We start from the raw sequence: 15,080 nt of genomic DNA on the forward strand, positions 1-15,080 counted from the left end.
CCCTAAAATGGCAGCCAAGGGACATAACTTTTGAAAAGTGTGGATTGGTCTATATATCGTTTCAATATATCGTTACTATTCAGTTCAATAGTATGTAGAGGCTGTTCTTTAGGAGTTGAATTCTGTGTTAGATTTTGACTGTGTAGAGGAAAAGTAATCGTTAGTTAAAACAATGTATGTCGCTATCAACCAAATGTTGTTTTAATCAGTAAATCAAGATGCAAAAACTTACACGACTTGCAGACGTAATCTAAACAACTTCACTACCCGGTCTGTAGCGAATCCCGATCCGGATCAAGGATAGAATTGATACAATGGTTAGAAATTCATACTTTTCAATATATATCGGTATAATAAAACAATTAATTACCCCTTTTTTACTCGTTATTTACAATGAAAGCTTGACCATGTTGACTGTCGTAATGAAATTTTAGATTCATTGAAAAACTGAAATTTGACAAAAATATTTGTATAGTGTAATGAAACAGAGAAATGGCAGCTTTTTGACAGCAGCAAGCAGGCCTGTTATGAAAACTAATTTCAAAACATAGCATATATTTGCAATTTTTCTTTGATATTCACAGTTTAAAGTCCTTTGGATATTTTAAACATTCATGAAAATTTCCCTTTGTCCATTCCATTCACAGATTCTTGACATATATGCATGTTGTAAACATTTATTTTTTAGGCCCTCATAATAATTATAATTCATGTGTGTTATTCACAAGTATTATTTAGAGAACGATACGGGTTCTGTATCGTAGATACAAATTTGGGGGTGGATACGAGTGCGCAGTACGAGTCTCCACCCCCAAATTTGTATTACGATACAGAACCTGGCCAGTTCTCTAAATGATTTGTGAAACGATCAATCAAAAATATCTCCGCCCACTTTATAACTTTGCAGCATACAAACTTCCGCCAGAGTTCTGTAGATGAGGCCCCGACGGGTTGTACGCATCCACAGTTTATATATTTCCACGAAAAACGTAAAATTCGGTCAGATTAGTTTTGACAATTTTACGGGGTAGACGTAATCGAGTGATAGTCTTCATGGATAAATTGGAGGATTAAAACGTCATTGTTGTGATCTATTGTACATGGAGATTTATTATAATATATTTCAGGGGTCTTAAAATCCTTGTTTAACTAGATTAACAAAAACAGGATTTACAGAAAATTCTTCGATGGACTTTGATGTCACGGATTTATTTTCAAATGGAATTGCGACAATGAAAACGAAATGAAAGAGATGTGTGGCTGTCGTCAGCGAGAAGGATTTTAAAAGATAAAAACGCGGAATAATGGACTTGAATGATTTTGCACGAGGAGAGTGGATGTTTTTCCGTTATTGCGAATTTTTTCTCTTACTTTGGATCGAAATTACGTGTAGATTCTGTGTAGAATAAGTTTTTAAAAAGTGATTGAGAAATTTTGACATTTTACATTCTCAGGAAAATACTGGGTATTTCTCCAAAATTATAATAGGAAAACATCAGCATTTACTATTTGTACGTGCTTTTGCTAAATTGAATCAGATTTATTTTTAGACCGTGCTGTATTTTAGATGCAGAATATTTGGCAAATACAATACTTTATACAGGGCTAATACAGAACGGAAAGTAGCTCCGCCCACCACAGTCCCGTTCTGTATTGCTAATACAGAACACTAAACTTCAAGGAAAAACACCACAATTAAAATTGAGGGTAACAAACATAGCATTGCTTTAATCAATATTCCTTAAAATTTCCCTAAATCATATCTTAGATACTACGCTATATGTACGATATAAGAATTATTGATGTTGGATCTAGATTCATTAATTATTATATTTGTATGATTGTTAGAACCTAATGTTCTGCAAAAAGTTTGCTTGAAGTGTATTTCCCTTAATATTATAAATGGGCGAATCCAATGCCAGTTATATTGAGTTTAGATGATAGAATTTTACTTATAAGATTTGTATAAGAAAAAAACTAACTAAACGTTAGTATGTTTCTTCTCTAATAATTTAATTTTGTTTGTACCATGCATTTTTATTGGTTAAACACAAAGGAAATATTTATTCCATTTTGTATAATCTGGTTAGCTCTGGTGCCACGCCCCCTTGACAACCCCTGCCGGAACTACTTTTTATGTATGTGAATGTAAATATTATATATATATGCATATGCATGTAACTGTTTGTTTACATGATTTATGTAACTTAGATAGTAAAGGAAATAAAATGATTAAAAAGTATAAATTCTTCATCAACTTTATTGATGTATTAGTTAAAGTAAGATCTCTTCTTCCATTTATGCACATTTAGCAAAAAAATTAAGGATTGATTTTGGGTGAGTAATGTTTTCTGTGACATCCGGTCACAGAACGTCTGCTTTGTTTATAAACATCTTTTTTAAACATGGCATCAAACTTTGATTTAAATTTTAATTTTAATCAACATCTTGATCAATCAACAAAGAATGAAGATGATATAGACTTGGGGGCTCTAGACTTCCTCCTTGATGACGAATTCCAACTGGAACAAATTGTTTCCACATCAGCAGAAGATGCAATTAAGGAATTAGAGGCTGCATTTTCTGATGAAAGAAAAGAAAACTTTGCGCCACCAAAATTCGAAAATCATTGTGGACAATCTACATGTAAGAGGTTTAAAACTGCCACAGAAAAGGAACTTTGTGACCTACAGGAAAAAAGGCAGTCAAGATCTACTAAAAATAACACCAAATGGGGTGTTAAATTATTTCAAGGTAAAAAATCTTTATAAGTTGAAAGGGGTAAAGCAATATTAATATAACAATACACCATTATTTTAACCCAGATTGGGAATTGCACCCAAATCTCTCATGACATATGATCATAAGCGCTTTCTTTAAGCTATCCAGGTGTTTCTTCTGGTGTTTTGACAATTTTTACCCCCCCCCCCCCCTTTTTTTCTAGATTGGAGTATGGAATCACTAGGATACCTGACAGATTTCGAGACCATTTCTGCCAGTGATTTGAACACACTCCTTGGCAGATTTTATGCAGAAGCATGTAAACAGTCAGACAAACGAAAACCTAGCCAAAATATCGAATACCATAAAAATTCTTTCAAATCTGTCAGATCAGCACTCAACAGATACCTATAGGACTTGGGACGGGATTTTGATATTGTTAGGGGAAGGGAATTTCGCACTAGTAACAACATTCTAGATGGAAAATTGAAGAAAAAGCTGCAGGACGGCCTATCAAAGCCTACACAACATAAGGAAATTATACCTCAAGCTGATTTGCTCAAAATTTCTGCTTACCTTTTTGATACAGAAAATCCAATCACCCTCCGCTTCAGAACATGATTCATAATTTCAATGCAATTTGTCACACGTGGATTAGAATTCCATCACCAACTGAAACGGGACTCTTTTGTTTTCAAAACGGATGAAAATGGCGATGAGTATGTTACATTATCTCACGAAACAAAACAAAAAAATTGGCAAGGTGGGATCGACTCTACAGAAAATCCAAAGGAAAAGCGCATGTATGCTGTGCCTAGCGCCGGAGATAAATGTCCATTAAAAACGTTTAAACTCTTTATATCAAAAACAGATCCAAATGCTGAGTTCCTGTTTAATCGTTGTATCAAAGCCGCACTTTCTTCCCCTGAAAACTTGGAAATTTGGTATGACAACATTCCACTTAAACCATACCAATTTACTAGATTTATGGCAGACATTTCAAAGCATTCTAATTGCTCCCGAAGGTACACAGCCCACTGTTTACGGGCAACAGCTATTCAGAGCATGAACGATGCCGGGTATGGAATAAGACACATAATGCATATGAGCGGACACAAGAGTGAAGCTTCGGTTAGAAGTTATAACAGAGGCTGTACCACGATCCAAAAGAAAAACATGAGCGACACACTTAGCAGACTTACCGTTTCTACATGCAGCCGAGGGTGTATTCCTAAATCGCAGACTGAGGACCAGTCCATTGATCGCATGTCATCTAACGTTCCCATTTCCGCCTCGTCATCCAATCCCGGGATAGTTTCCCTTCAATCCTCGAATATTCTTTCAGCAGAATTCATGGCAAACTCCACATTTAATATCTGTGTTTTCAATTTTGAAAAATACCCGGCACTGCACTTTGTGTATTCCAAGATGTCTGCCGTCCTTTCGTCGGGCGTTGCTAAGCATATTCATGCGCGTATCACAGTTAACTTGTAAATTTAAATTTAATGTAAAAATAAATTATTCCTATCATTAAAAATTGAATTATTTATCTTTTAATTAAATAAGGAATGACTCTAATTCTTGGCCATATTATCGAGTATAATCTGGTTTGGGTCAGTTTACGCTTTTTTAATAATCCGCTTCGCGGATTATAAAGCGTAAACTGACCCAAACCAGATTAAGGATGAATTCTTCTGATCAATTTACCCCAAGTGGGTCTTCGTACTTAGACATGTTGTAAAACTCAAACTGATAACAATTTACAAAGAAGTTTTTAAAGTTTTTATGATTTATATGTTTAACTATATTTATTTTTAAATAAAAAATCTTTCTATGTTCTATAAATGACCAACACGTGTGCAAAATTACGATATTTACGACATAGGCCTAAGAAAGTCTGAAATCGACATCGAGAGGGGAAGACTCAAGAAGACGGGATCGCCCGTTTCAAAGCGACAGGAATGCCGAATGGCACTCCATTGAAAGAGCCAACCGACAGAAATTTTAAAACATTAAAAAAATTGTCGAGATCACAATTAAGCATACAGGAACATTCTCGAAAGCGGTACCCAAACATGCCAGCCAAGAGCGCCGAAGTGTGTTGACGCAGTGGAAAAGCGAAAATGTAGGTTAACAATGCTTTCAAACTGATTGAAAATAGCAATGTTTATGTGTTATAGATACAAAGGTTTCAAAATACATAGTATACTGTCACACCGCAAACTCAAACATAGCATATTACATGTAATATGTACGTAACGTTAGGCCTAAGGTCTCCAGAGGCGTGCAGACGACAACATTCGTATTATCTTTTTTATTACAACTTGAGCTTTTAGTATATGATAAATTACCTTTGATATTGTAAATGCAGAATCTCTATCTCAAATTTATAGACATACCGTAAGAAAATAATAAGATAACTTCTATAATTTTTAGCTGTTTACATTCGGTAAGAAACTAGGTCGCTTCATTCTATGGCGGCCTATGCTGGTTAAAAAAATGGAATATTTCTGAAACATCATGGAACATGTAGAAATTATTTTAGTCTAAACGACAGGCCTGAGTTCATAAAAACAAAGTCAGATAGACAAAACAATGATTTTCCATTTTTTGAATAATGATATTACCAGTAAATTATAATCTAATTTTTTTCTTAAAAAATTTTTTACAGGTAAGTCTTGTTTTCACAAGAATCACTAATGAAGGCAATTAGAAGAGAGCAGGATTTAAGATCCACTAAAATCAGATGGAGAAAACCATAAAAATCAGACTGAGAAAGTGGGACTGGATTTGACTAATCCCTGTGAAGCCACCATCCAACACCAAAAACCAGGACCCAATCTGGAACCCCCAGGCCAAGAGAAAGAGAGGACATCCAACAGACTATTGTGAAGTTTAATGTGTTAATTGATTACTTTTTGTTCTTAAAAATCTTTTCCTAACAAAATTGTAAATATTACCTGAAATTATCACACTAATTTTGAATATTTGGTGAATAAAACACATACTTTGATGCCCAAATGCTTGATTTATTTTCATTAAATGCTGAAAAAGAAACATGGGGTGGGGATATAAAAAATATCAAAACTTTCTTATATGTGCACTAACCCCTACTTTTCATGCTATGAAAAGAAGCCATAATACCTAAGGAAACTGGACAACAATTTTCTTAAAAAGTTTAATTGTAGAAATATGTTTTTCTTTGGTTTTTCGAGCAATTTTATAGGGAAAAATGTGCCTAATTCTGACATGGGTGAACAACATTTTTGGGTACAAGTTATCTAATTGGTATTTATTTGCTCATATTTTGTTTAAAAATTCAACATTGCAATACTTTCAAGTAAATTTAAGCCAAATTAAGTTTTAATTCACTGTATTTATAAGTTTTATGAGGTATTTTATTGTCTAGTAGCATTTTTAAGGAAATTTCCCATCCTCAATTTTGCCTATGTTCAAAGGGTTGAACCTCTCTTAGATGAACACTAACATACACTTTTCTTGTCTTTAAATTATTCCTTGGATATTACACTTTCAGAAAAATATAAGCATTAGAAAAGTTTAATGCACGTTTTTTTCCGCGTATCATAAGAATACATCCTTAAACTCGATAATATGCCAAGAATTAGAGTCATTCCTTAAATAAAAAAGTATACATTTATGTTGCACGTACACATTCAAGTTATTTTGACATTCATTAAGAATTTAAAACTGTTACATTTATTAAGCTAACACGTATGCTGCCCTGGATTTATACAAACTATCCAATGTTACTGAAGGCATTTAATACATGTCGTTCATTGTAAATTCTGATAAATGAATTTGTGTGCCTACTTTTAGAAGGGCCTATGTTGTTAACAACTGATATAAAGTTTATATAACACAATGTATCATGCCAATGGAGTGCTTAGCAAACAAATTGTAAGACTGTGATAGAGATTATAAGAATATTAATTAATTAATTAGTTTATATACATTTATATTTAAGTATTTACATTGACTAGAATAAGTATATAATGAGGTCTGTATACATTTATATATTTTCATGTGACTAAGGATTTTTTTTCACCAAAAAGTCTAAATCTACACATGCACAGGTTTAAAAGAAAATTCTGTTGTTATTTTATGATGAAGAATGTTTTTTGATTAACCTAATACAAATTTAAGAGTGAATAATTATGTTCTTCAATAAATGTCAACATATTTCTTCAAGATGGTGGAAGTTAGAACTGGATGCATTAAAGTGTTTGTTCTGATACATGTAAAGGTGTACATTATACTGTAACATTTAGTTAACAAAGAAATGGCATTTCATGTGTAGAAAGTGTTTTGAATTGAATAACTACTGTAACCAATTTAAATGAGGATAATATTTCTAATATGTGATTATAGATTAGACCTCAAAAAGATTTCTTTTTATAAAATAGGATATTTTCCCAAAAATTTGTCAGACAGAAATAGACATTTGTTATTTGGCTTCTATAATTGATTGTAATAAATATGACAATTGAACAATACTATACAGCCAGTACTGTTATTTAAATAGTTTTATGTGTCCTCATAACATCCTTATGTTTTCATATATCCTGCCCCAGCCCCATAATTCCCTGTAAATGTGAATGTATTTTTAGATCTGGTTGAAGTATCTCTAATGTCATGATATTCTTTATGTCAGAAAACACCATTAAATGCATTTACAAATTTATAGTTTTTTGGTGATATATAATTAAATTGTTTACTTAATAGCTAAAAAATACTTGCATCATGAGGTATACACTGTAATTTCAGACCAGGAGATTTAACATCAATTTTTAGAATATCTCAACTTTAAATCCATTTGACAGCACATTTTGTTTCGGAAAACATAGAGCACAAGCTTGCCTATCTACCTAATTTATATATTTTATACAATATCATATGCAGTTTATGTGTAAAAATCTCAGATAGGCTAGCTTGTGCTCTATGTTTTGCGAATCGAAGAGAAAAGTATCTCAAATATGATGAAATTCCACAAGAATTGACGAAATTCTGGAAAATGTCTTACTTCTGCAACCTCTCTTGGCTTCCTTGTACACGTAAGTTTTGAATCTAAATTAGTGCTTGTTTGAAAGTTAGCATCATTTTAACTTCCTAAGTACAAACTGTCACAATTTTGTCGGTGTTCTGATTTTTACATGAAATAAGTGGCCAGATTCGGCCGTTACCCTATCTTGTCCTTGAATTTACACTACCTGAGGATGCTTCCACCTAAGTTTTATCTTTCCTATTTCAGTTGTTCTTAAAAAGATTTTTTTTTAAAAAGGAATTTCATTAATTTTTCACTAATTATTAATTTTCTCCCCTTGGAAGAGGGTATGACCCTTTATCTTTAAAAACTTGAATCCCCATTACCCAATGATATTTTGTGGCAAGTTTGGTTGAAATTGGCCCAGTGGTTCTTAAGAAGAAGTCTGAAATGTAAAAAAAAAAAATAACAGACAGACAGACGGACGCCTGACAAAATGTGATAAGAAAAGCTCACTTGAGCCTTCAAGAGCTCAAATTTAAGGTTGTGAGCAAATGGCTTATTTTCCCTTTGATATTCCAAGGAATTTAAGGAATTTTTTTTCTCTGTCAATAATAAAGCTAAAGAGATGACAATCAGGCTCTTTAGAAAGTCACCAGAAATGAATTAAAAATCAGCAAAAATGGTGTGGAAAGCCATCAAACATGGTTTGTAAATAACAGTTTTTTTTCCGGTTAGTGTTATGTGTTCCTTTCTTTGTGTAAAAGCATCCCATAATGCACAATTGTAAGAGTTTGTGCATGTAGTCGTATGTATTTAAGTACCAATCCACATAAAAATCTGACAAAACTGTTGAAAAGACTAGTGATACATGAAGGTTTTCAGAATTTGATGATTTTCCACTCATAGATTTATTTTGAAGTATGAACAATGTATGTAAAATGGAAAATGTTTTGAGTCATGGTAACCATGGAAATCCGGCCAAAGAAATTTTCTTAGCAACCGGCGGATTTTTCAGTGTTGAAGGACAAAAAATCACCTATCTTTGAGGCTTAAAATAACACGTAAATACCATGAGAATTATACACATTTATTATGTTCTAATAATCTAATAAAAAATATTTAGGTCCTAAGTCAGTTCTGTGGTAGACATTGGAAGGTACACATGTTTTACAAGTTTTGCTGATTCAGCATTTTTCGTGATTTTGGCAATATTTAAGACCAAATTTTAAAAATGGCCAGATTAATACAGTTGTTGCATGCATCTCACATAAAAGCAGAGGTATTTCTCTTTTAGAATTTGAAGTCAAATCCATGGACTCTTTTGAAAATCGAATCTGTTGCCTAGCAACAAAAATGGGCTTTTTGATGCATAAAATGAGAAACAATGTAATAAGTTTACGGAAAATCAACTGAACGGTTATTTATGATAAACGAGATACAAACTTTAAAATAGTATAATTATATTCGGTTTCCCTAGCACATTATTGAATATTGCATAATTCTTTATCTCTATAGCAACGGCAGGTTCTCCATAGCAACAAGGCAAAGAAAGGTAAATTTGGCGTGTATTCGTGTAATCTTATTGAGGCTTATTCAAATTAAGTCAGAAACTGACAATGAACTGTTGGTCGATCTTAATTTTTTTTTTCGTCTTTAATCAACACATGGCAACGATTCCCAGTGCATTGCAACCAATGTACCCTATGCCTCCTGTAAAGAGATTTGACTTTTGGATCAGTGTTCGTCATGGAAATGAATATTAAATTAATGTGTTGATGATTGTATTTGTGGAGAGTGCTGAAAAAATATATGAAATGTTCCATCAATTGTTGTCATGGCAACAACTACATGTGAGTGAATTTAAAATGGGGCGAGTTCAAAAAACACAGTATAAATTCTTAAACAGAACTGTGACTGGTCGAATTTAAAACGGGGCAAAATTTCTTGTATGTGTGAACGGGCAAAAATCATATGATAACAAATTAAGGATGTTTTTACGGAAGCCCGTTGGTGCCACGTACGAAAAATATTTTATCTGGCGACCGCCAATTATAATTTGGCGGCCTCCACTTGTTTATCCGGCGGTCGCCACTTATATATCTGGAGGCCGCTACATAACATTTGGCGGCCGCCACATAATGTATATGTCGTCCGCCAGATAACACAGTGTAAAAATTATATTAGCGACATCAATCAACCAAACTTATAAGAGATTTGGTATGAACCAACACTCCAATCCACATTTCTAGTGGATATATTTTTGCATAGAGCAGATTAATATTTGATTTGAATTATGCAAGTATTTGTAGAGTGTTTTGGTTATTAAGAAGCCTCATCAGGGGTCACGGACATAAATCATGGTATTAGTTTTAGGTGAGACAGGGTTATCTCGTCACCTATATTCTTGTGTTTGCTGTAAGCTATGATTAAGAATTGAGAATTAAAGAAAGTTTTGCATTTTGGATTTCTAAGAATGGTGTTCCAACATTTCAGAATTCGTTTTTTATCATTAACTTTTTGTCCCCGCTTTGGCGAAAGCGAGGGGACATTAAATCTCATTTGTCCGTCCGTCTGTCTGTCCGTCTGTCCGTCAGTCTGTCCGTCCGTCACAAAAACTTTAAACTTGCCCATAACTTTTGATTCAGTGGAGCTATGACTTTAATATTTCATATGTTTATTGCTTGTGACAAGACCTTTCTTTGGGTACCACCAAGTTTAACCTTTTGACCTTGACCTCGGAGTTTGACCCACTTTTACACAAAATTTCCAAACTTTTACTTTGGCCATAACTTTTGAATGGTAGGTGCTAGGACTTTCTTATTTCACATATGTATTCTTTGTAGCAAGTCCTTTTATTGGATACCAAAAACTTTGACCTTTTGACCTTGACCTTGGAAATTTCAGTCTTATGAAAAATCTTTAACCTTGACCACAACTTTCGAATGGTAAGGGCTAGGGCTTTCATACTTCATATATATAATTCTTGTGAGAAGACCTTTCATTGAATATAAAGAGCTTTGTTCCTTGATCCTTGACCTTGGAGTTTGACCTAATTTTCAAAAACTTTGACCTTGGCTACAACTTTTGAACAATAGATACCAGGACTTTCATATTTCATATATGTATTCTTTGTGGCAAGACCTTTCATTTGATACCACCAACAACCTTGACTTTGACCTTGGAAATATTTTGTACTTTTGAGAAAACTTCAACCTTGACCATAACTTTTAAATGGTAAGAGCTAGGACTTTCATATCATACTTCACATATGTAATCCTTTTGAGAAAGCTTTTCATTGGATAAAAGAACATTAACCCTTTGACCTTGACCTTGGAGTTCAGTGATAATTTTTAAATAGATGATTTATGATAGGGCGTCCATATTATTTAGACACAAAATGTCATAAAAAATATCACCCAAAAAGACACCGAAAGCGGGGGACCACAATTCTTTGAATTTGCTTGTTTATCAATAGGCAGCGGTTGTGTCAACATCCATCTTCTTAACCCAATAACACTCCCCTTTTGCAAAAAAATTTATGTGGCGGCCGCCGTATAAATTATGTGGCGGCCGCCAGATATATAAGTGGCGGTCGCCAAATAATAAGTGGCGGTGTAACGACGAAAAGTGACCCCCGTAGAATATTGACCAGGGGGTCATTTTTCTACGTAGAAAAATGACCCCCTGGTCAATATTCTACGACATGTAGGGTCATTTTTCGACCGTAGAAAAACATTCCAAACCAGTAATTCTATGACGCCACACACGTTGAAAAATGACCCCCATAGAAATTTGACCCCCTACTTTTTTATACAATAAAACCTTATATCCGTGTCTCCTGATATTTTTTATACTTTCAAATGTAAGGAGGGGGAATGTCCTTCCCAACATATATTTGATTGCATATCTGAATAGAAGCATTATAAACAATGTATCTGGTATGGATTTTTTTTTGGCTTGCAGAATCCCAATGAATATTAATTCATCCAGGAGCATAAATTTATCATTTAGTACTAGTATATTGGGTGTTTTTTTTAATAATTCAAAGGTTTTGTTCCGAAAATGACACGATATATTATGGTGAGCTAGAGATAAGAGATACCATGGAGTCTGACATATCTATTTCATACTTGGATATTTTACTTGAAAAAGACGTTAATGGTAATCTAACAACCAAGCTCTATGATAAACGTGATGACTTTAACTTTTCTATCGTCAACTTCCCTTACTTACGCAACAATATACCTTCGTCATCTGAATATGGAGTTTATATATCTCAATTCATTTGATACACAAGAGCATTCTCTACCTATGAACAATTTCTTGAACGAGGTAAATTATTGACAAATAAGTTGATGAAACAAAAATATCAGAAGTCTCGTTTAAATTACTAGTCATCGATCAATGTTCGATACAATGACCTTGTCAGCAAATACAATTTATCATTGGGTCAAATTCTGACTGACGTTTTTCGTACCAATTGTTATTCCATTATTTATACACTGAATTGACGACGGATTTTTCCGTTATTTTCCGATAATGACAAGGAGCACACGGCGGGTGTGACCGGACAGCAAGGTATGCTCACTCCTCCATGGCACCTGACCTGATCCCACCTCTGATGTTTTGAGGTCCGTATTTGCTCTGCTCCTATTTCGTATTGTTTTATGGACACATCAAGAACGTTCTTATAATGAATTAAGAAATTCCCCAAAAATTTACATCTGAGTGAATAATAAGTCAACCTTCTCAGATGTCTATAAATTCAATTTTAAAAAACCTTTTTTCACACTTTTTAGCCCACAGACACCTGACATATGGTTGCAGTAACATCCCCTTTCATTTGAGATTTTCTTAGACACAAACTTTGCAAATACAAATGAACTCTTAGTCTATCATGACATTAATTCGATATTTAAAGTTCTAGCAGATATTGTTCAAAACTTAAGACCAAATTAAAAGTTTGGAATTATTTTATTGCATAAAATTGTGTCACACTCCAAGGTCAAAATTGGTTGTACCCAAAGAAAGGTCTTGTCACAAAAATACATCTGTGATCATGAAATATGAAAGTCATGGTCCCACCCAGTCAAATTAAAGTTATTGGCAAGATTAAAGTTTTTGCGGACAAACAGACAGTCGGACGGACAAGTAAAAGCTATATAACCCCGAAACTTGGTTTACGGGGGCATGCATTTAATACATATGAGTGGAAATTTTATCGAGATGCAAATTAAGCGATTTCTCCTAAAAAATATTGTATTTTATTTTTAGCGAGATGTAATTTTAGCGGTTTTAAAAAAGCTCACAAAAGAAGATTTAGAAATAAAGCGCAATTAATTTTTAGCGATTTTCAATTTTAGCAATTTTGGCACCCTCGCTAATAATGCCAAAATTAAATCCTCGCTAAAAATTCTGCTTATACGGTATGTAAACTGACAATTTTTTCATAATCCAACATTTGTTTCTTTTCTTTCTATTGGTAAAAAAATCCTAAAATCATCTCATGTTAGCACATGTAGAAAGGGGAAAAACGATATTACATGTGCCAAATTTTGGTAAGACGAGCACTTCTTCTTAAAGTTATTCATTTTTAATGCTACAACCCCATTTTGTTATAGAGGTTTTGTTGACACTAGCAGAAGACAAAAGACACTTTAAAGGTTTTGAGCTTTCCACTTTTTGTGTCCCTAGTATCATAGGTCATATAAGCAATTTAATTTTGTACTTATTTTTACAAATTAAATCATCCCTATTTTTATGAGAAGTTTGAAACTTTATTCATAGAAAAAAAATGTTTTCATTACATCCAATTTTCTAAGCAAGCGCCCTTTTTCTCGGCAGTTTTAAAAGTAGGGATCAAAAACGTTTAACTTTTGCAAAAAAAAAATTATTTGGATTTTTACGAATTATTTATCCAGGGTAAAATAAAAGATATTTACAATTATGGAAACTTTTTAAAGTTTCTTTTTCTGACCTTTTTAAAGATTAAAATGACAACTGTGGAAACCTATTGTATAAAATGTAATAAGCAAATCTATAAATGCGCGTATCTTTGCTCTAATAGCCTTAGAACATTTAATAGATATTGTTTTCCTTTCATGGGGATAAAAAGATTTGTATTATCAATGTAAAGTATAGTAGTATAATGTAGCTTTGATTTCGTTATTTAAGCTTAAAAACTTTCAGAAATGAACACTTCATATCAAAAGGCCGCTTGATATTACCCGTATGCATTCGTCTAACAAGAATATTCCTACCAAAAAGAATGTTTTTGCATCAAAAAATGACAAGGGGTCATTATTCTACGGGGTCTTTTTTCTACAATGCACACGGAGGAAAATGACCCCAAGGCCATAGTTTCTACCAAAAAGGGGGTCATTTTTCTACGTAGAATATTGACTAGGGCGTCAAATTTCTACGTAGAAAAATGACCCCCGGTCAATATTCTACGGGGGTCACTTTTCGTCGTTACAGCGGCCGCCAGATAAATCGTATTTTTCGTACGTGGCACCAAAAGGCTTCCGTAATTTTCCATAGATAATGGTTTCAATGACTGCATTTTATTTCCAGAACTGTTTTCACTTCCGATATTTTAAAGTTTTCATCTCTGACATTTTTCAAGCAGTACTTTTCTGCAAAGAAAGTAGCTAGGATTTAAGACTTAACTCATGAAATATATTACAGAATAAATCATGAATAAATCATTGAAATCCAAAATAATGAGTTTTTCAATTGATTTTGGGTTATGTTTTAAACCAAAGGCCATGACATGGGGGGGGGGGGGTTAGGTTCGATATTCAGTACCAAATTTTTTCCAAACAGCACCACTTTGAATTCCTAATTTTAAACCTATTCTGCAAGGTGTCTGTGGAAAGTGGGGGGCTAAACCTACGCAGCAATGTTCAATGTCTATACTAGGAAAAGAATAAGCCCCTAGCCCCCCCCCCCCCTTGGTTCCGACGCCTATGTAGTTTGGTAACTTTATAACCATAGACAGAGTAGGGGAATAAAAAAAATGCATTTCAACCACTCTAAGTAATATTCAGCATTACTCAGTAGTGTCCCCATCCCATAAGAACCCCTGACCCTCAGGTCCACACATTTCACAATTCTTGCTCATCATAAATGTTTTATTATAACATCATGGAGTGGATTTCAAAGAAATAATTCAGTTTTAGTATATAGACAAAGACCCCCCCCCCCCAAACCCAGCCCTCTATGATACCCCTGTTCCGGGGGGCTTGGAATTCACAATTTTGGAAGAACGATCATAGCTATATCATAGCTATATGTCTGTAGTCAGTTTGTTAAATACCTGGGAGCAAAGAAGAAGATTAATTATCAAAGATTT

The 15,080-nt window shown here is 33.7% G+C and overlaps 1 protein-coding gene across 1 annotated transcript; it reads left to right on the forward strand.

Annotated features, from left to right (window-relative positions):
* Positions 1-2,403: 2,403 nt before the first annotated feature.
* On the forward strand, positions 2,404-3,135 carry LOC134260109 (uncharacterized). Its single transcript, XM_062742693.1, has 2 exons — positions 2,404-2,754; positions 2,945-3,135. The coding sequence occupies exons 1-2, from the start codon at positions 2,406-2,408 to the stop codon at positions 3,133-3,135; spliced, it is 540 nt and encodes a 179-aa protein (XP_062598677.1). The 5' UTR covers positions 2,404-2,405.
* The last annotated feature ends 11,945 nt before the right edge of the window (positions 3,136-15,080 follow it).

This window comes from Saccostrea cucullata, unplaced genomic scaffold (assembly GCF_032062105.1).
Source record: "Saccostrea cucullata isolate Sc308-1 unplaced genomic scaffold, CSIRO_AGI_Scuc_v1 ctg442, whole genome shotgun sequence".
In the NCBI taxonomy this organism is placed as follows: Eukaryota; Metazoa; Mollusca; class Bivalvia; order Ostreida; family Ostreidae; genus Saccostrea; species Saccostrea cuccullata.